At 45.4% G+C, this 22,671-nt stretch overlaps 1 protein-coding gene across 4 annotated transcripts; it reads left to right on the top strand.

The window, feature by feature from the left end:
* Positions 1-1,690: 1,690 nt before the first annotated feature.
* Positions 1,691-22,132, top strand: AIFM2 (apoptosis inducing factor mitochondria associated 2). Of its 4 annotated transcripts, none has more exons than XM_038410489.2 (9): positions 1,691-2,004; positions 3,356-3,550; positions 6,124-6,239; positions 8,447-8,566; positions 14,564-14,656; positions 15,143-15,251; positions 17,506-17,658; positions 19,805-20,005; positions 21,882-22,132. In XM_038410489.2, the coding sequence occupies exons 2-9, from the start codon at positions 3,376-3,378 to the stop codon at positions 22,034-22,036; spliced, it is 1,122 nt and encodes a 373-aa protein (XP_038266417.1). In that variant the 5' UTR covers positions 1,691-2,004; positions 3,356-3,375; the 3' UTR covers positions 22,037-22,132. The 4 variants fall into 4 exon arrangements, with proteins under 4 accessions (XP_038266417.1, XP_038266420.1, XP_043374515.1 ...); XM_038410492.2 differs by having other exon boundaries at positions 1,881-2,004; positions 3,362-3,550; XM_043518580.1 differs by having other exon boundaries at positions 1,952-2,004; positions 3,359-3,550.
* The last annotated feature ends 539 nt before the right edge of the window (positions 22,133-22,671 follow it).

The raw sequence follows: 22,671 nt of genomic DNA, 5'->3' as shown, positions 1-22,671 counted from the left end.
AATGCCAGAGTTGTTTCTGAGGCTGTGGATAGCATTGCGTTCTGTAAGGCTGAGGTTATGGGGCAAATGATGCTGTTTGTTCACAATTTCAGCCTGTGCACGTCTGCTGAAGCACTCTATGTAGAAGTCCAGTCTGTCATTTCGACCGACAGAAGGAGTCCACGCGGAATTCTTCTTCTTGTATTGTTGGTAGGAGGGTTCCTGTGGGTCAGTGCACTGTTCAGTAGTGTGCTGAAAATATTCCTTAAGTCGGAGATGACGAAAGTAGGCTTCTAGATCACCGCAGAACTGTATCATGTTTGTGGGGGTGGTGGGGTAGAAAGAGTCCCCGAGATAGGATAGACTCTTCCGCCAGGCTAAGTGTGTGGTTGGATAGATTAACAATATTGTTAGATGAGTTGAGGGTACCACTGTTGTAGCCCCCTCTGGCCTGTTAGAGTTTAGATACTTTACTGTCCTTTTTCCTCTAGTAGAGAAGTGAAGTGTGCGTTGTAAATGGCTTGTCTTGTTTTTGTAAAGTCCAGCCACGTGGAAGTTTGTGTGGAAGGTTGGTTTTGTATGAGAGTCTTCAGTTTTGAGAGCTCATTCTTGATCTTCTCCTATCTGTTTTACAGGATGCTGATCAGGTGGTTCCTCAGTTTCTTTGAGAGTGTTTGGCAGTCTCTCACTACAGTCAGTGTAGTATGTTGATTGCAATGGATTTTTTTACCTTCAGTCCATATGGTATGATGTCCATCTGTTTGCACTTGGAGAGGAAGATGATGTCTGTCTGTGTCTGTTAGAAACACTAATCCAGGAACCAATCCCTGTAGCAAAGCTTGTTGCCTAGTCTGTCCCCATATCTACTCTAGCGACACCATCAGAGGACCCAGCCACATCAGCCACACCCTCAGAGGCTCATTCACCTGCACGTCTACTAATGTTATGTTTCAGAGTAGCAGCCGTGTTAGTCTGTATTCGCAAAAAGAAAAGGAGGACTTGTGGCACCTTAGAGACTAACAAATTTATTAGAGCATAAACTTTCGTGAGCTACAGCTCACTTCATCGGAGCTGTAGCTCACGAAAGCTTATGCTCTAATAAATTTGTTAGTCTCTAAGGTGCCGCAAGTACTCCTTTTCTTCTTTTTACTAATGTTACATATCCCATTATGTGCCAGCAATACCCCTCTGCCATATACATTGGCCAAACCGGACAGTCCCTACGTAAAAGAATAAAGGGACACAAATCGGACATCAGGAACGGTAACATACAAAAGCCAGTAGGGGAACACTTCCATCTTCCTGGACAATCTATAACAGGCTTGAAAGTAGCCATACTTGAACAAAAAACCTTCACAAACAGACTTCAAAGAGAAACGGCAGAACTAAAGTTCATTTGCAAATTTCACACCATTAATCTGGCCTTCAATAGGGACTGGGAGTGGCTGGCTCATTACAAAAGCAGTTTTGCCTCTCCTGGAATTGACACCTCCTCATCTATTAGTGGGAGCGGACTACATCCACCCGGATGGAATTGGCCCCTGTCAGCGCTGGTTCTCCACTTGTGGGGTAACTCCCCTCTCTTCATGCGTCAGTATATAATGCCTGCATCTGTCATTTTCACTCCACGCACCTGAAGACGTGGGGTTTTTACCCACGAAAGCTGATGCTCGGATAAAGGTGTTAGACGTCAAGGGGCCACCGGGCTCCTTGCTGCTTTTACAGGAGACTGGGAGCCGCGGCGGCCCCAGCTGTCCCCTGAGGCCCTGCACCGCGCCCGGGGCTCCAGCAGAGAGCGGCAGGGGTCGGCTCAGGCAGGGCGGGAGCGGCTCTTCCGTCCGGAGGATCCGAGCCGCCTGTGCCGAGTGGCCACGAGCGGTAACGACGGGGCTCAGCCCACGCTCGCCTCCGGGCCCCGCGGCGGCTGCGCCGTAGCCCCGCGGTCTCCCCAGCCGTGGGGACTGGCGTGCGCGGACCCTCGCTGCGTTTCCCCCGCCGCGGGTCTGCAGTGGTGCGAGGAGCGGGGTGAGCGCGGCCGGCGGACGCCGGAGCCAGCCGGCCTCTGCACGCCCGGGCTCCGGCAGGCGGCGGGCCGGGCAGGCCCCGCCCCCCCTCGCTTCTTAAAAGCGGAGGCAGCCACCGCGCTTTGGGGCTGGCCCGTGGACTCGCTGTGCTCCAAGGGGCTGCCTGTGGACCCCCCCCCCGGGGTCTGGGGTTCGGTTTGACGCTGAATTCGGTGCTGGCCGAGCCGTGCCTTCTCCAATACGCCCTGCAGAGTAAGGGAAGGGATGGCAGCCAAGCGGGCATGTTTTTGTTTTTATAAAAAAAAAAAAAAAAAAAGTCTCCTCCAGCTCCTAAAAGTGTGCGGACTCCCGTATTTTGAATGGAGATGCAGATCCCTTGGAAAGCTTAGACATAGTCTGAGCTTCCCCCCCCCCCCCTCGGGGGGGGGGGGGTCTGCGGACCACAGGTTGAAAACCACTGACCTAGACAGGAAACAGGCTGTGCTCTTCTAGGGCAGTGGTTCTGAAGCAGGGGTCTGGAGCCCCCTGTGGGGCCACGAGCAGCTTTCCGGGGCTCCGCCAAGCGTAGCTGGTGCTAGACTTGCTAGGACCCAGGGCAGAAAGCCAAAGCCCCACCTCACAGGATTGCAGCCCTGGGACCCTCAAGCCCCACCACCCAGGGCTAAAGCCAAAGCCTGAGCAACTTAGCTTCACAGTGACATGGGGCCATGGGCAATTGCTCTCCTTGCTACCCTCTAACGCCAGTTGTTGTGGCACTGCTGGGCCGTGGAGTTTTTATAGCATATTGGGGGCTCAGAAAGAAAAAGGTTGAGAACCCCTGTTGTGGGAGATATTGGTACATTCAATTAAAATATTTTCTACAAACATCATATCCATCTCAAAACAGATTTCTGTTGACAACAAAACTCTAGCTGGTAGGGCCTGATTCCCCTCTGCCTTTTCACAAGATGCAAAGTGATGGCTTTTTGGAGGAAGAATAAAACTCAGTATCTCAAGCAACTATTCCTGTTGCTTAAAATGTCTGTGTTGTTGTTTCCATCTACATGTTCCTTGCTGCACTCCTGTCAGCTATCTGGGAGGCAAGAGAGAGTCTGTAAGAAGCTGAGCTGTAGTAGTGCCTGCTTCAAACTGTTTCGAAAGTTAGTCTTCAGACCATACATATCCTGGCTTCTATTTTACTCATTGTTGGTACTTTAAGTACATGATTTGTCACAGTGACTTCAGTGGGACTACTTAAGTCTTTGCAGGATCAAGTCCTTACTTTCCACAGGTAAGGAGCTCTTGTGACACCCTTATTGTTTCCCCTCTTTTTAGTGTGGTGTTTTTTCTTTTTTTTTCTTTTTTTCCTGAAGAAGCAGCTCTGCTATCTAGGATGGGATCCAAGCTTTCAGTGGACGACTCGGTGCATGTTGTGATCGTTGGAGGAGGTTTCGGGGGAATCGCAGCTGCCAGACAACTAAAGTCCTGGGGAATCCCCTTTGTTCTTGTGGACATGAGAGATGCATTCCACCACAATGTGGGTGCTCTCCGGGCCTCTGTAGAGAGCGGTAACTTACGTGCTTTTTCCTAAAGTCTGTAGACCATCTCTGGTCCCTTGTGATCTGTTTACCCCACTGGGGTATGTGGAGCTTCTTTCTGAAAGAGGAACTGCACAGGTTTTAAAAAACTCTTGTAAGATTCCAAAATAGAAAAATATCTCTAGCTGTGGTTAAACTAAATTATTTCTGTATTCTGATAAAACTTGAGACCACTACTGCCTTCTGAGAAACCTGAGCTGCAGACTTCTGATTCACCTACACAGTGACAGCACAAATGCAGTTGTTCCCACTAATAGTTATCTGCAAAGGCAAATTTGTAAAGTTATGCCAGCTGTGAGTTTCCCCAGGAATAGGGAACACTGTTCGCACAGGCATTTGTGAAGATTTAAAGATGATCACTCTACCATAAACAGGTTTCAGAGTAGCAGCCGTGTTAGTCTGTATTCGCAAAAAGAAAAGGAGTACTTGTGGCACCTTAGAGACTAACAAATTTATTAGAGCATAAGCTTTCGTGAGCTACAGCTCACTTCATCGGATGCATCCGATGAAGTGAGCTGTAGCTCACGAAAGCTTATGCTCTAATAAATTTGTTAGTCTCTAAGGTGCCACAAGTACTCCTTTTCTTTCTACCATAAACAAGAACTTGAAAGATGACTGCTACTCTAAATTGCTATCTTAAGCCTCTTTGATACTTAGAATGTTACTCTAATAGCGGGGGCATGAGCCCGGTAGCTGAGATTCCTCAGGATCTTAGGGCTCATCTGCACTGAGGTTTTAGTGACATGGTTTTGCTGAGGGCCTTGCAATATTATGTTTTTTCCTTTAGAGCCCCAGCTCCAGTAGTAATGGAATTACTTGAGAATCTCAGCTTTAATTACATTGAGTTTTAGCCCTTAAGGTTGGAGAGAGGCTTGACAATGTGACACCAAAAGCTCAACATCCTGAAGGCAAATAAGAACTTTCAGCTTCTAAAAAAATCAAATGATTTAAAAGCCATTCATCTTTAGTTGGTTTTTTTGGGGGGGAGGTGGGGGGGAAGGGGAGGAAGGAGAGGGTAGGGTGGCAGCTGACTTGTGTAGCTTTCTGTGAGTGAGTGTGAGAGAATGTTTGGGGCTGGCAATACTGATATAGCTACTCCAGTTCAATCCCCTACTGAAGACATGCTGCCCGGGTGTGAAATATGACTGGTAATTTACTGACTTTCGCTTCTCAATAGTGATTAGTTAGTTTAAAAAAACCTCCCTTCTTCTCAGCCTGCCTCAGTGTTCCAGTACGTATCCTGGTCCTGGACTTAATGTAAAAAGTCATAAAAGAAATGCTCTCAAATAGCATGAGACCAAATTTAGATCTATATTTAAATGGTATGACTCCCAACATCTAATATCTTTGTCTAATACATGCAGCTGAGACAGTTTAAGGGAAAATAGCTCCTGTTGTGGCCCATGATTACCCTGCAAGGAATAGCATGGTGGTTCTCCAACTCTTTCATTCTAAATCTGACTTCATACCATAAGAGAGAGACTTTCAGGGACCCACCTCCCATCCAGCCCCATAACCTTCCAGTAGTCTGGTGTCAATATTCATTCTGTGTTTCACTGCACAGGGCTCTACTAGAGGTCCATGGACCATAGTCTGAAAATTGCTGACCTATCCCCAAAGTTAAGATGGCTTTGCCTTGTTGGCTTAAGTTGTGGTTTTCTTATGAAACACTTCTTCCCTCAATCACTTGATTCCAAATGAGGTTTCTGGCTTGGCTACATGAAGACTTCCAGGAAAACTAATGCAAATTAAGTAAAGATATGAATTTGAAGTGGATTAGTTAAACAGCATTAAACCTCTGGGTGAACATTGTCATTGAGGCCAGGTCTACACTACAGACCATTTTCGATTATAAAATGGAAGAAAAATCCAGACTCCTGAGCAACATAGTTATACCGACCAAACTCCCTTCCCTGTATAGATTGCATTATGTCAATGGGAGAGTTTCTCCTGTGAACGTAGCTACCGTCTCTGAGGGAGGTTGATTAACTATGCTGATGGGAGAAGCTCTCCTGTCAGCATAGGGACATCTTCATGTACAGCGCTACAGCTGAACCAGTGCAATTACACCACTGTATGTGAAAAGAAGCCCTCTGAATTAAAGTTGCCTTAATTCCTTTTAGTTTAATTCACTTTGAAAGTGAATTAAACTGAATTAAAGGTACGTTAATAATAGTATGCACACAGGTATTTAATGTGGTTTAACTAATCCATTTCAAATTCACACTTCACTTAATTTGATTAGTTTTCCAAGATGTCGCTGTGTAGAGACACCCTTAATTGTATGCCTGCCTTTTTCAGTTCTTGTCAACTGAAGCAAAAACTTTCTGGGTCCTACTGTGTGGCAGAGAGAATAAATGTCAGGACACTAGTCCTGGAGCAGGTCTTTATTCTATGTAACAAGAAAGCAAAATTCTTATAACCAAAGGAGGGCCATTTGAATAGGACTTCTGGAAACACAGTTGAAAATTGGCTTTCTAGTCCCCCTACTTTCCTTTTTTCTTAACCAGTATATAGGTGGCATTAACCTTCTTTCATTGCAGGATTTGCCAAGAAAACCTTCATCTCTTACTCTGTGACCTTTGAGGAGAGCTTCCGACAAGCTAAGGTGGTTGGAATAGACTTACTGAGGCAGAAAGTCTTGCTGAATGATAATGAGGTGAGTGCATTGGAGACAGACTGACTTAATGACTTCCGATGAATAATTTTACTCTGCAAATGCAGCAGTGAGCAGATGATTTTCTTCTCACTCTCATGTTCAGATTTACTCTGTTTCTTTACTAGGGTGACCAGACCTCCTGATATTATTGGGACAGTCCCGATTTTAAGACATCTGTCCCGCGTCCCGACTGCACATCGGTCGGGACACCCTTTGTCCCGATATCTGGGACCGCTCACCATGAGTCACTGCGCGCACCAAAGTCCTGGGGCTGGCGGTGCTTCCTGAGGCAGCTCCTGGCACCCACCTGCTGGCAGGAGCCCGCAGTGCGGGCGGCCCCTAGGCAGAGAGGTGGAGGGGGGCTTTGTGTGCTGCACTGGTTCCCTCCTTCCCAATCAGACTTACCGAGTTGCCAGGGGTGTGTGCTCGAACTTGGCTCTGCCCCAGGCTCCGCCCCTGCTCCACCCCTTTTCCTTCAAATCCCACCCTGTCTCTTCCTGCCCCGCTCTGCCCCAGGTCCCACCCCACCCCTTCCTCCAAGCCCTTACCCCACCCTGCCTCTTCCCGCCTCGGCGTATCTAGGACAGAAAAACTGGGTTGGGAGGGCAATGACGGGGTGGCAGGAGGAAGTGGGGGGCCACCTCCCCCTACCCCTCTAGCCGGCCCTTATTGCTCAGCAGGCACCTGAAAATGAGGCTGCCCGGGGCATATAGGCTGTGGGATGCACCCATGGGGCTGAGGGGAGCCCCGCCGGGGCTTGAGCTCTGCCTGCCCCTCACAACCCCAGCTTGGTTTCCAGCTGCCTAGCCACATCCCTCTCTTGCTGGCAGCCATGCGTTGCTGCCCTGGTCTTCGGCCCCAGCATTAGCCCCACCCAGACCTGCCCCCATGAGGCACACTCAATGCACTGGGGCCAGAGACTGGGGCAGCAGCGTGCAGCACTGGCAGGAAAGGGACATGGCCAGGCGGACGGACACCGAACCAGAGTCAGGAGTCACAGCCTGTGGATTTGGGGGGCTCCGGCCCTGATTTGGGTGGGCCTAGTTGGATGCTAAGTGGGTGGGCTGCGGCCCCCTCATGGTTATACCCTCCCACCTCTTTACACTCCCACTACTCCCTCTCTTCCCCAGTGCCTCCTACATACTGCAGAACAGCTATTCCGGGGCAGGCGGGGGGCGGACAGGGAGGTGCTGACCTGCAGGGCTGCCAGTGGATGCTGAGCACCCACTGTTTTTTTTTTCTGTAGGTGCTCCAGCCCCAGAGCACCCATGGAGTCAGAGCCTATGAGTACTCAGATGTTCAAGCTAAAAACTCACTTTATGTGAGTCTCTGCAAATAATTCACTTGTTGTGCAAAGTGACCATACAAAAGAGGGCAAGGCATGACCCAAGCAAACTCAGTTTACAGCTCAAGCCAATGATTAGAGAATAGTTCAGAGTAGTCGCCCAGCTTTAATTTTAGTGTTTCACCAGGGAGACCTCTGCATCCCTTCATTCCCAAAACATGCCTCATGTGGCAGCTTCCTACTTATCAAAGTGACAGGGCGTAGGGTTGAGCTGGGAAGCGGAGCACAGCAACTACGCAGTAAGCCAGGACTGAATGCTGCACCACAGCTCCAGTCAGGCCCTCAGACAAGCTGTTCCCTTCCTTGTTGCTGGTAAGAACTGCTAAATTAATAGTCCAGAAGTCTCTCAATCACAGGATAAATGTATGGACATCAACAGTGTAAACTTCCCAGGACTGCTCTTCCAAAGCTTTTTAACCCTGTTCTGGAGGGACCACCTTTAAAAGGAGAGCGTAGCTATGTCTGCACTATTTCCATTCAGGTTCTAGACTCTGTAGAGATGGCCAGTACAAGGGCCAGCTCTGCTGGTAACTTGTCATGTACACATTTGTCTGTCTCAACTTGGACTGTAGCCACAATACCCATTTTGCATAGCAATTGCACCTAGAAAAGAGGCTGTGATATCCCATTACAAACTTAGACTCACCCAGTCCTCATTAATATCTTCAGATTGAATGCAGGTAAACAATTATATGAATCATTTAGTTCCGCAAAAGGTGTTTGCTTTTGAATTGAGTGTTGCTATTTAGTTCCAGGGCAGGGGGAGCGGTCAGACCACCACCTGCAAAACGACTTCAGTGTTCGGTATCCTTTACCTTGGACTTCTCAAAGTGATGTCTGATCCCACTCTCTCCCCTTGTAGGAGCTTTTCTACTCTCACCTCATCCTTGCTACAGGCAGTGATGGGCCTTTCCCTGGGAAGTTTAACCAGATCATTGACATGAAAACTGCCATTCAGACATATGAAGACATGGTCAAGGAGGTGAGATTGAAAACCATCAGTGGAAAAAGTGGTGGGTGGCTCTGTCCTTTTTGAGAAAGATATAAGAAATTATAGTTATGGTGAGAGCTCTTGTTGGTATCCAGATGAGGGAGGATGAAACTAACGAGTGCTGGCAACATCCAAATTTGGAGTTCAGGGGTGAGTGGGATGTTATAGTGCAGTGGTGCTTGGATCAGAGAGAGGGCTAGCAAAATGGATATATTTTATTTAAATCAAATTGAAGGGTTTTTTCTTTTTAAAAATGAAATTTGAATTATTATAATTTTAGACCTTAGCACATTTTGCATTAATCTCAAAACTTTTAAATAAATGCTGAATCCATGAGCCTCCATCAAAAACTGAGTTAAAAGCTGCTTTTCTAGAGGGAATCAGGGGAAAACATTCTAACTTTTGAGATCAAACTATAAATATGGCACAGTGGTCCATGTAGTGTATTAAGGGATCGATCTTGTGAGGGACCCTGTGGCTGTGCTGATGGATGTGAGAGACTGGTAAAGTCATCACAGCCTGCCTCACTCACTCTCAAGGAGATGCCATCATGTATCTCATCAGGATCATCAGCTAAGCCCACCTGGGTGGTCTTCTACTCTTATTTATAGTGTCTCCCTACCTCAGTGCTGATAAGATCCGATCTCAAATGAGGAATGCTTCTGACTCCACCCACCATCAAAACTTTCCAGCTTATGGAAAAACATGGATTTGCCCAGTAACTACCAGCCCTTGCTTCTGCATGGTTCTGGGCACTTCAAGTAAATGGGCTTGTTCAATCTCCTTGCTTATATATGCAGACTGATATAAATCCATTAATTTCTCAACTGCCTCCTTCTGTCTCTAAACAAATAAAATATTGGAGTGCAAAAGATATAGGGGTTACACAAGCAGAAGTCTCAGATTGTAAATTCTTTGGTTTGTATGGGGATGGGGCCAGAGTGTGGAGAATGCAACCCTGCATTCACACCCTACGCGCTATTGTAGTAATCTTTGTACAAAATATGCCTTCTGAGGGTATGTCTACACTACAAAATTAGGTGGATATTATAGAAGTCGATTTTTAGAAATCGATTTTATACAGTCGATTGCGTAGGTCTGCACTAAGCGCGTTAAGTCGGTGGAGTGCATCCTCACTACATTGGCTAGCATCGACTTATGGAGTGGTGCACTGTGGGCAGCTATCCCACAGTCTCCTCCTCCCATTGGAATTCTGGGTTAAGCTCCCAATGCCTGATGGGGCAAAAACATTGTCACAGGTGGTTTTGGATACATGTCATCAGTTGCCCCTCCCTCTGTGAAAGCAATGGCAGACAATCGTTTCGCGCCTTTTTTCCGTGCGGACGCCATACTACTTTCAGCAGACGGTGCAGTAGGACTGCTAACCGTCATCATCCACCGCTTCCGCTGCAACTCTGCTTTGCTGCTATAGTCTCAATAGCAAATTTCTCCATGTTGTCTGTCATGGGTTCTCGGTACTTGTGTTCTTCCTCGGAAAATGTGCTAACCGTTGTCCTCCACTGGTTCTGCTGCAACTCTGCTCTCATGAATCCACCTCGCAGTCCTCTCGTCGTTCTCTATAAATATCTATTCTCGTGGCATCCGTTGTCAGCCACTGCTTCTGCTGCAACTCTGCTCTCCTGCAGATGCCATACCACGGCAAGCATGGAGCCCGCTCAGATCACCGCGGCAGTTAAGGGCATTGTAAACACCTCATGCATTATCCTGCAGTATGTGCAGAATCAGAACCTGCAAAAGCAGGTGAGGAGGCGACGGTAGCACAGTGACGAGAGTGATGAGGACATGGACACAGACTTCTCTCAAAGTATGGGCCCCATCAATTTGGACATCCTGGTGGCAATGGGGCAGGCTCATGCCGGGGAATGCTAATTCTGGGCCCGGGAAACAAGCACAGACTGGTGGGACCGCATAGTGTTGCAGGTCTGGGATGATTCCTAGTGGCTGAGAAACTTTTGGATGCGTAAGGGCACTTCCATGGAACTTCGTGACTTGCTTTCCCTTACCCTGAAGCACAAGAATACCAAGATGAGAGCGGCCCTCACAGTTCACAAGCGAGTGGCGATAGCCCTCTGGAAGCTTGCAACGCCAGACAGCTACTCGTCAGTCGGGAATCAATTTGGAGGGGGCAAAGCTACTGTGGGGGCTGCTGTGATCCAAGTAGCCAGTGCAATCACTGAGCTGCTGCTATCAAGGGTAGTGACTCTGGGAAATGTGCAGGTCATAGTGGATGGCTTTGGGATTCCCTAACTGGTGGGGCAATAGACAGAACGCATATCCCTATCTTGGGACCAGACCATCTTGGCAGCCAGTACGTAAACTGCAAGGGGTACTTTACAATGGTGCTGCAAGCACTGGTGGATCACAAGGGATGCTTCACCAACATCAATGTGGGATGGCCGGGAAAGGTACGCGAAGCTCCCATCTTCAGGAACTCTGGTCTGTTTGAATAGCTGCAGGAAGGGACTTACTTCACAGACCAGAAAATAACTGTTGGTGATGTTGAAATGCCTATAGTTATCCTTGGGGACCCAGCCTACCCCTTAATGCCATGGCTCATGAAGCCATACACAGGCACCCTGGACAGTAATCAGGAGCTGTGCAACTATAGGCTGAGCAAGTGCAGAATGGTGGTAGAATGTGCATTTGGACCTTTAAAAGCGCATTGGCGCAGTTTACTGACTCGGTTAGACCTCAGCGAAACCAATATTCCCATTGTTATTGCTGCTTGCTGTGTGTGCCACGATATCGGTGAGAGTAAGGGGGAGACGTTTATGGCGGGGTGGGAGGTTGAGGCAAATTGCCTGGCCGATGATTATGCGCAGCCAGACACCAGGGTGATTAGAAGAGCACAGCAGGGCGAGCTGCGCATCAGAGAAGCTTTGAAAACCAGTTTCATGACTGGCCAGGCTTCAGTGTGACAGTTCTGTTTGTTTCTCCTTGATGAAAACCCGCCCCCTTGGTTCACTCTACTTTCCTGTAAGCCAACCGCCCTCCCCCCTTCGATCACCTCTTGCAGAGGCGATAAAGTCATTGTTGTTTCAAAATCATGCATTCTTTATTAATTCATCACACAAATAGTGGAATAACTGCCAAGGTAGCCCAGGAGGAGTGGGGGAGGAGGGAAGCACCAGATAGGGTGGTGGATGAGGGGAGGAAGGAAGGACAAGGCCACACTGCACTTCAAAACTTATTGAATGCCAGCCTTCTGTTGCTTCGGCAGTCCTCTGGGGTGGAGTGGTTGGGTGCCCGGAGGGGGGCCCCCCCACTGCGATCTTGGGCATCTGGGTGAGGAGGCTATGGAACTTGGGGAGAAGGGCGGGTGGTTACACAGGTCTATGGTCTGTGCTCCTGCTGCCTTTCCTGCAGCTCCACCAGACGCTGGAGCATATCAGTTTGATCCCCTAGTAGCCTCAGCATTGCATCCTGCCTCCTCTCATCACGTTGCCGCCACCTCTCCTCTTGCTCCTGCCACCTCTCATCTTGCTCGTCCCTCTTGTCCTCGCATTCATTTTCTTCTTTCCTGGACTCTGCCACTGTTTGCCTCCACGCATTCTGCTGAGCTCTTTCAGTGCGGAAGGACTGCATGAGCTCAGAACATTTCATTGCAAGTGTGGTTTTTTTGCCTTCTTATCTGTGGTAGCCTCTGGGACGGAGATGATAGGGGAAGTGTTGAAACGTGCAGCTGCGGGAGGGAAAAAAAAGAGAAAGTAGTATTTAAAAAGACACATTTTAGAGAACAATGGGTAGGCTCTTTCACTGTGAACCAAGCTGTTAACATTACATAGCACATGCTTTTGATACAAGGTTGCATTTTGCCTCTTATATTGAGGGCCTGCCGGTTTGGTGTGAGAGATCAAACATGCAGGGCCGAGCAACAGAATTCGGCTTGCATGCAGCCATGGTAAGCCACAGTCTTTCAGCTTCTTCAACCTTCATAACATATGGGAATGGTTCCAAAAAGCAGCACCTTCCTTTCCCTTACCCGTTGGGTTGGCCATTTAAAAGGAGGGGCTGCGGTTTTCGGGAACATGCAGCACAAACCCAACTAACCTCCCCACCCCCTCCCCCACACCCAATTCTCTGGGATGATCGCTTCACTCCTCCTCCCATCGCATGACCAGTATCAGGGAAGATCCCTGCCAGCCAAATGTGAACAGCTCAGCGTGAATGGCCCCCCCGCACTGCGTGGCTAACAGCAGGGATGATTTCTTTTCAGCCACAGGCAAACAGCCCAGCAGGAACGGCCACCTCTGAATGTCCCCTTAATAATGTCCCTGGAGGATTTCCGCTCCATCCCCAGACATGTTAACAGACTTCCAGTAGCTGTACTGGCCGCGAATGCATCCCAAGTCTTCAGGGCAAATTAATCATTAAACACGTTTGCTTTTAAACCATGTATTATATTTACAAAAATACACTCACCAGAGGTGCCTTCTCCAGCTTCATGGTCCGGGAGCTCGCCTTGGGAGGGTTGAAAGGGTATTGGTTCCAAGGTGATAAACAGTTCCTGGCTGTCGGGGAGAACGGTTTCTCCGCTTGCCTGTTGCCTGTTCTCCTTCTCCTCCCCAAAATCCTCATGCCTGTTGCGTGAGACTCCCCCCTTGCAGGTGTCCACGGACAGGGGTGGGGTAGTGGTAGGGGCAACCCCTAGAATTGCATGCAGCTCATCATAGAAGCGGCATGTCTGGGGCTCTAACCCGGAGCAGCCATTTGCCTCTTTGGTTTTTTGGTAGGCTTGCCTGAGCTCCTTAATTTTCATGTGGCACTGCTGCGGGTCCCCGTCCATCATGCCCTTGGAGATTTTTTCAAATATGTTGGCATTTCATCTTTTGGAACGGAGTTCTGATAGCATGGATTTGTCTCCCCATACAGCAATCAGATCGAGTACCTCCCGTTCGGTCTGTGCTGGAGCTCTTTTGCGATTCTGGGACTGTATGGTCACCTGTGCTGATGAGCTTGCCACGCTGGCCAACCAGGAAATGAAATTCAAAAGTTCCTGGTGCTTTTCCTATGTACCTGGCTAGTGCATCTGAGTTGAAAGTGCTGTCCAGAACAGTCACATTGGAGCACTCTGGGATAGCTCCCAGAGGCCAATACTGTCGAATTGCGTCCACACTACCCCAAATTTGACCCAGCGATGTCGATTTCAATGCTAATCCCCTTGTCGGGCAGGAGTACAGAAATTGATTTTAAGAGCCCTTTAAGTTGACAAAAATGGCTTTGTCGTGTGGACGGGTCCAGGGTTAAATCAGTCTAATGCTGCTAAATTTGACCTAAACTCGTAGTGTAGACCAGGGCTGAGTATCATCTGAACTAACTCACTCAACTTCGGTAATATCATGATGAAATGTGTGTAGTAACGAACTAAAATAAGGTTTGAAATGTATTTATCAGACAAGTTTGGGTAAACCAGTTTCTCAAAGACAAAGGACAAGCTAATGACTCTAGATGAGTATCAAAGTTGATGTGCAATCTCGTGACAAGTGGCCATTGTATGGCAAGAAAGGGGAAGCAGGAACAAACAGATCTGCATCTTAGAAAACAGCATGAAACCTTTCACCAAGAGACTCCATAACTCCAGCCTCACAGCAGTAATGAACTTTATCTCGGGGTACACCTCAGGAAAATGCATTTCAGAGGGGAACAGGACTACAAAGTGAGGGGCAAAACACCCCAAGATATCTTTTCCTATAAATCTCTTTTTCACTTAAGACAACAGAAGAAACAGCCTTTGGGAGCAGACCCAGGCCTGAGAATTTGATCAGCAATGATAACAGTTAATCTATTGATAACAGTTTCTGTGTGGACTCTGCTTTAATAAGAAGGTCTTCCTACAAGTTGGGAAGGTGCACGGCTGATGCTGCCAGAATGAGTGTTCTGGCTGAATGCTTCACTCTAGGTTACTGTATGTATGAAATAATGCAACAAGGAGATACAATTTTGTTTGTTTTCTTTTGGTTTTGCAAGCTCCAGAAATCTCCACGTATTGTGATAGTAGGCGGTGGTGCTGCTGGAGTGGAAATGGCTGCAGAGATCAAAACAGAATATCCAGCCAAAGAGGTACAAGAAACTACCTACACAATAATTAATGCTCCACCAGCTGCTTCCTTCATCTGGTGACTTAAATGTGTTCTTCCACATTGCCCCTGATAGAGCAGTTTGGGTTTGCCGTAGCTAAACTCCCTCACAACCATTTTCCATAGAGCCTCAAATTCAGCAAGGCTGGAAGTGAGCAGTTGTGAACGCCCTCACAGCCAGCATTCATGCAGTGCATCCTGCTGCTGGGGTTGGCTGGAAGCAGAATAGCTTAGTGTTCTTCCCAAGATCCTCCACTCACCCATCCACCCTACTCTGCCTTTGTTGCCAAGAAATGCATGCTGAAAGCCAGAAACCTAAGGCTTGGCTATTGCTTTTGCATGTTTGCTGGGACAGCAGTAAGATGCAATCCTGTTTAAGTAGTATTTGTTCCTGGCTGTCTCAGGTTTGTTTTTGTTTTCTTTTTTGTTTTCCCCCAGTTGGCTGTAGTTCTTTTGCATTTGTCCACAGGTCACCCTCATTCACTCAAAAATTGCACTGGCTGATGTGGAGCTCCTACCAAGTGTCCGGCAGGTGGTGAAGGAGATTCTTCTCAGGAAAGAAGTGCATCTCTTGTTAAGTATGTTCTTAACCAATTTCACTTAATATTTAACTCACTAACTCAGATTGAGTCTCTACAAATCCTCAAAGCTTCCTGCCCCACTCCCCCATCTCTAACTCCTCCTCCTATAAGGAGCCTTTGTCTCTGATGCTTGTTTCTGGTGAGAAAGACTGAACAGGGCTCTCTTCAATACCTGCTATAAGGTAGCTGCTGAGTGAATCAGGGTTCACTGGACTTTCCCTTGCTTCCCAGGGCAAAGCAGAAGACCCATCAATTGCTCCTGTAATGGGATACAATACACATTCCCTTTGATAGCTTTTCTGGAGTCACATTAGGTAAACCAGCATAAAATGCCTTTCTAGAGTGATTTCATGCTCATGAGAAGTGAGGGCCTGAACATGCCATGTCAGTTGGAAAAAACTAGCAGTATGGAAACAAAATGTAGAGATGAAGTACATGCACTACTCCTAGTGTAGACCAGGGCTCAGCCTAGTCTTGGGGGTGAGAAGCAGCTAAGGTGGGGATAAACACCTCCAAAATACCCGAGAGATCTTATGTTGGAAAAAGGAGTTGTTGCCACAGGCAGTGCAGGAGAAAACATTTTTTGCACTGGCAGAACTGGTCCTGTGAGCCATGCATGCCTTCCCCATTTCTCATCTCTGCATTCAAATCCGCTGCTTCCTCCTCCTTTTCCTTTCTGCCTGGACACTAGCAGAAGAATTGAGAGCACAGGAGGGACAGTCTCCTTGCTCAGTTTCTGTCTGGCAGCACAGTATACCATGACAGCTGGGAGGAGCAATTACAGGAGAGTCCTGCTCAGCCCCTGCAGGCCTGGAATGGAGCATGCCCAGAGCAGATGCATCTTCAGAGAATTTAGCTGACACACTCTTAAGCCTCTACTGAACATATGCAAACTGAGTTTTTCAGAGGCTTATAACTTGGATACATTTCACTGGATGTACACAGGAATGGCAAAAGGCATATCTGACAAAAAGCCAGCCCTCCTGCCTAATTTCATGTCTTTGCTCCAAAGCATGGAGGGTCTAGAGTGTCTCAACAAAACAGATTGAGAATTTTATTTTTAACACGGACAAAACAATGTTGTCCCTGTTCTTCCCCCCCCCCCCCCCCCGCCCGAGTCTTATTTTCTGAAATTGCATGAACAATTTTAGCTGAAGCTTTGGGGAGGGGGAAAAATCAGTTTGATGGAGGCACCTGGCATGGAAAATTTCAGCCTAAACAGTTTGGCAAAGCTATATATAAGGAATTGAAAAGAGGGTCTTAAAATAGTCAGGCTACCAGCTCTGACTGTAATATATATTGGCCAATATTTTTAAACATTAGGTCCTAAAGTTAAGTTCTGAAATTCACATTTCAACACCAAAGTGATTTTCAGAGGTTCTGAGCATTGGCAGTTTTCATTGACTTCAATGGAAGGGCACTCAGCATCACCCAAGAGGTAGTCAGCATGCTACAGGATCAGGCTTTTCTGGGCAATGGAAAAGTGACTGGACTATCTGCAGAGACAAGAGGCTTTGCCATTGGATGTGAAGGCACTTCACAGAAGATAAAAGGGACAGTGGGAATTCAGGATGAAAACACGGTAAACTCCAGGAAAGGAACAAATGGAGGAAACTAAACATGATTCTCTGAAATGAAACTTTGGGAGATATTTTAGTATGTCTTGCGTAGAACAGATATTGTAATCTCTGTTCTAAATGTACAAGCTTTATAAGCATTTTTGTTAAAAATAACACACTTTGCACTCCTTAGGCTTCGGTGCCTAAGGAAGCAGCTTATGCTGCTTAGAACAGTGGTTTTCAACCAGGGGTACACGTACCCCTAGAGTACACAGGTTTTCCAAGGAGTATATCAGCTCATCTAGATATTTGCCTAGTTTTACAACAAGCTACAGAAAAAGCACTAGCAAAGTCAGTACAAATTAAAATTTCATGCAGACAACGACCTGTTTATACTGCTCTATATACTATACACTGAAATGTAAGTAAAATATTCCAATTGATTTATAATTATATGGTAAAAATGAGGAAGTAAGCAATTTTTCAGTAATAGTGTGCTGTGACCCTTTTGTATTTTTATATCTGACTTTGTAAGCAAGTAGATTTTAAGTGAGGTGAAACTTGAGGATACGCAAGACAAACCAGACTCCTGAAAGGGGTACAGTAGTCTGAAAAGGATGAGTCACTGACTTAGAGGGTAGCAGCATCCCTGCTAATGATCACAAAGACCTCTATGCTGCTTCTTATGACAGGTGACAGAGTCAGCAACTTGCATATGCTGACTTTAAACCGATTCCAAGAGAATATGGCAGTCAAGACGGAAAAGGGCACGGAGGTTGCTGCTGACATGGTGATTCTCTGCACTGGTATAAAGATCAATTCATCAGCATACAGCAATGCATTTGGTAAGTTAAAACCATAGGACAGGGTGGGGATAAGATTCTTCAGCACAAGCAATAAAATGTTTTAAACTTTATTCCAATTCAGTATTTTAGAGACCATATGCAAGTGGTATTGACATTTAACTTGGTACAGTTAGAGCACATTTAGTCTCTTAATTACTCTTCAAAAAAAGAAAGTGGCCCTTCGGTGGAAGTTTGTGGAAGAGGGCATATATTTATGCACTAAGTGGTTTGTATTATTTCTTCACCTTCCCCTACCATTAACTTTAGGTAGACTCCCAATATATCCTATTGTTGTGGTCTTGGGTGAAATCCTGGTCTCACTGAAGTCAACGGCAAAACTCCCACTGACTTCAGTGAGGCCAGGATTTCAATCCTGCTGCTAAACTCGTCTGTCAGTGCACTATGGTAACTGAGCCCGCACACCCATTGTTCCAATCCTGGAGCTATCCTATATAGAAATGCCAAATGTGCTAAATTGTGATTGGTAGCATAAGAACAAGTATTGTCTATGAGTGTGATGAATCCATCAATGTGCCGGTAATACAGTGCTCTAGAAACAAAGCATTTGGAGCCGAATGGGGGAAATTAGGAAGGAACTTTAGTAGCTCGTGCACTTAGCAGTGGGCCTGTAACACTTTTAGGACTCTCCACGTAAATGCAAATGGTTAACCCCTATTAAAATGCTGGGTGCAGATCCTCTGCTGTTGTAACACTGTCACTGAAGTCATGGAGCTAGGATACTTTAAACTATTTGAGGATCTGCGCCCTGGTGTTCAGCTAATCCTACTTGGTGAATTATTTAAAAACCTATGCAACAAAATATTTCCCAGGATATTATATTTCAATTAAAGTATTTTACATTTTAAAATTAAAAGCCAATTATATTTTATAGTAAATATCACTCATCTGTCTTCCGTGTTTTCAAGGGGAAGACCAATAAAATGTGAGAATTAATGCAAGAATTTTGCAATTAGTGCAAAATGTGAGAATGAGCATTTTCTTAAACGTGTGATTTAACAAGTGCACATCTAATTCAAAATTTTGCAATTTTGCAAATTTTGCACATCCTTAACCCACTCTTCCTTTAGACAGCATTAGAAAGGGCGTAGTAATTTTATATTATACCAGCTGCACATTCAAATGATCACCTTCTAATAGAAATGGTAAAAGGGATTTGAGGGGAGCAAATGAAGGGAGAATAGTCTGGCTCAAACTGTATTTCAGTTGTATATCTGCAGAATTGTATCTTATGTGGTTAAAATAGAAACTAGTATACTGTACACATACAATGAACAACTTTCAAAGGAAATACCTTCAAGCATCTGAAAGGCACTAGTCCTCAGAGGATGAAAACCATGCATTATCTACTGTTTTAAAAGGGTAATTGAGTCATCCAGGTGGAAAAAAATTCAGATTTTTTTTTTAAACCAGTGAAAATCACCATTTGTTCATGGAAAAGATACTAAAATTTCCACCAAAACTTAATTTTGGCTGAGAAAATTCATAAAAAAATTTCAAGTCCAAAGTGTAACTTATCACCCAGAAAAAAATATAAGTGCCTGAAAATCGGAGCAGGGATGTGCGTGTGTGTTAGAATTAATGTGCTACAATATAGATTTGAAATTCTGTAATTCTCACTAGAATCACTTGTTACCATTAGACAAAGCTGGGAGTGTTGTTATTTCTCAACAACCAAATCTATTCAGGCCATCCTTTGACTCTAGCCCTGAAAGTCAATTCAGAGAGCCTGATACTGAGAACTAAAAGTTAGCATTTTCAGATCAGGTTCTTGACTTGTATAAATTGCCATAGCTCCACTGACTTCAATGGAGCTATAACTATTTACGGTAGCTGAAGACTTGGCCATTCTTTTCCTGGTTTACATACACTGTTGGCTCTCAGATGATAGTACCAGCTGAAGTATCAATTAAACATGATTTATCATGCATCACGTAGGAGTGACTTCTTGCAAGGCAAGTGTCATTCTCTTGCAGTGGCAAAGGTAAGCTACACAACTACTCTACTGAATACTTAATGATATAGCTGTTGGTAGTGATTCACCTGAATGCTTTGTGTCACTGAATATGCATTGTTGTTCAACTCCTCAGGCCTTAAAGTAGTGCACTTTTTTTTTTTTTTTAAACAGAGGACAAGCTGGCGAGTAATGGTGCTTTAAAGGTCAACCAGTACCTCCAGGTGGAAGGGTATGATAATATCTATGCTATTGGTGATTGTGCTGATGTAAAGGAACCGAAGATGGCATACCATGCTGGGCTCCATGCCAATATTGTGGTGACAAACATCATCAACAGTCTGACACAGAAACCTCTTAAAACCTACCAGCCAGGTAAAACTGGGCTCTGCTCATAACAAGTCTTAGCTGATGAGATCCTTTCTTCATCTCTATATAGAATTCTTTGTAAGAAATCCATAACTTGCACAGGACTGTATTTAGAGCTGAAGGAAATAATTTGGATTTGAATATTATATATTTGACATTATTCTTACTTTCTTCCTCTTAAAAAAAAGATTCTTGCCAACTCTTCAGCAATCCTTTTGACACACAAACAAAACAAGTACACAATTTGATTATTCTGTACTTAGAAATGTTCTTCCCTTTCGCTGCTGATTGATTACTGTTATATTGGTGGGAGGATATGGTGGTTACAGTTTATAAAAAGAAAAGGAGTACTTGTGGCACCTTAGAGACTAACTAATAAATTTGTTAGTCTCTAAGGTGCCACAAGTACTCCTTTTCTTTTTTGCGAATACAGACTAACACGGCTGCTACTCTGAAACCTGTCATTATGCAAGGCACAGTTTATAAAGGAAACCATTATCTTAATGAGTTGTTTATCAAACTATGATACTAAATCCTTGGAACAGCAAAATGTCATGACTTAAAACTCTTACGACCTGAACCTGAAAAATCTTAATCGCATAGTCTTTTATTGTGCAATTAGTTCCATTTAAGTCAGTACCTTTCCTTGCTAGTTGCTGTAGCAGTGGGATAATAGGACATCCACAGTGCATTGCCCACTTGCTTTTGATGCCAGTCTGTGTACATATTTCTCCAGGCACTCTGGAATAGCTTTCCAGATCTTCTTAAATTACATTTCAGGGGCTTGGATTGACCCACTCTAATGCTAAGGCTTAAGACAAGAGGTGCATACATGTCACAATGCCATGAGCCTAATTTTCCTCTGATTTATATTACTCTAAATCAGGAATAATTTCAGAGTTCATGGAGTTACCGCAGCATAAAAGATAAGAATCAGTCCTCTATAAATGGAAATATGTTATCTGAAGGTTAACTCTGGTTTAGGAGAGAGGGAGAAAACAAGGTTCTCTTGTTTCACCTCCCACCCTTATTTCCAAATTATAAGAATAAAGGATATAGCTGTGCAAAAGCATCATCAGAGTCCTGTGTATTCTATGTTTCCTTGGCATTTGCAGCAGAATTTTCCCTTTGTTGGAGAACTATGCTCCAGAATCTCAGCTTTCATAATAAATACCTATAATAATAAAAATAGGTGTCTACCCTCTGTGGGGCGAAAACATTAAAAATGTGAATCGAGTGCAACTGATGCCCATTTAAGTCTGAAAGGAGCCTGAGACTCTGATTGTGAGGTTGTGAATTGACCAATTTAGCTAGTGCAGGGCTCCATGGAGTTTGTGATTCCACAGCTGTGGAATTTAGCATTTGTCCAAGATACTACAGAATTAATTCATTTTGCTGGAGCCTGGTACCAAACATTTTGTTTTCTCTCTCCTGGCCCCGAAGGACCTGTTTGGAAGTCCGTGCTCTGTACAAGGGGGAAGCAACTGGATAGCAGTGCATGCTTCATTGTTATGTAGAACCAGCCTGTGCAGGGTCTGGGAGCCAGAAATGCTGGCTGGGCAGCTAGACTACCCAGAGAACAGAGCAGTGGCTGAGGTCCACGGAGGTGAGAAGATAAACTGCTGAAGCTGACAAGCTTCCCACTTTCCTGGCATACATGGGGGGAGGAGATTCTAAGCCAGGCTGCCCAGAAAACACTATAACTGAATCCCACAGAGCTGGGCGTTCTAGAGAATCAGCAAAAAAAAAAAAAAAAAAATCTTTTATTTCTTGCCATGTAATTTGGTCCCATTGTGCTGTGAAGCACACAGGTGCTGATCATGCTGTTTGATCACATTTGCAACTTTTTTGACAGCTAACTGTGTATGTTTCTCACTTCTAGGATCACTAACCTTCCTGCTGTCGATGGGCCGGAATGATGGGGTAGGCCAGATTAATGGATGCTACGTGGGACGTCTGTTAGTGACTATTGCAAAGAGCCGGGACCTTTTTGTTTCTAAGAGCTGGAAGACTATGGGACAGACTATGCCCTGCTAGATAGAAAGGACAATGATGAAGTAGCAAGGGAATACATGTATTGACTGGCATTAACGAAGCTGGAAAAGAATAAAAGGTTCATCATTACCAAAATGACACAAGCTATATGGCTCTTTGACTGATAACAATACTGCACCAAAACATCATGTATTACGAATCCCATTCTTTAGCATGGTGCATTATAATAATATAAAGCACACTCTTTTTAAAGTGGCTCTGTTAAGTGGATCTGCACAGAAACTGTATTTCTTGCTGAAACTTTTTCAACACTCAGTTCACATGCTAAGATGGAGCTGAGAAAGGAATTCAATTTAAATGGATTTTAAAATAAAATAAGTAGCAGAATATGCTGTTTTCAAAAGTCCATTCATTTTTGTCTACCAGTCCTCTTTTTGAGTGAAATGTGTGATACGTTATCTCTGCAAGTTCACTGTCCTCATTTGCTATTTTTGCTCGGTTTGGTTCAGGCCAACAGCAAATCCTATCTCTTCACAACATAGAGAGCTGCTTTTGCAGAATTTGTAGTTCAAGGGAAGGGCTTGGTTTGCCTAAGTCTTCAAGACAGTAATACTCTGAGTCTGGCCCTGAGACACACTCAGAACAGATGGCTGCCATCCTGAATCGATCCACAGCAT

This window comes from Dermochelys coriacea, chromosome 7 (genome assembly GCF_009764565.3).
Source record: "Dermochelys coriacea isolate rDerCor1 chromosome 7, rDerCor1.pri.v4, whole genome shotgun sequence".
Taxonomy (NCBI): Eukaryota; Metazoa; Chordata; order Testudines; family Dermochelyidae; genus Dermochelys; species Dermochelys coriacea.
Note: the sequence above shows the minus strand (reverse complement) of the source record. Positions and strands in the feature narration are given on the sequence as shown.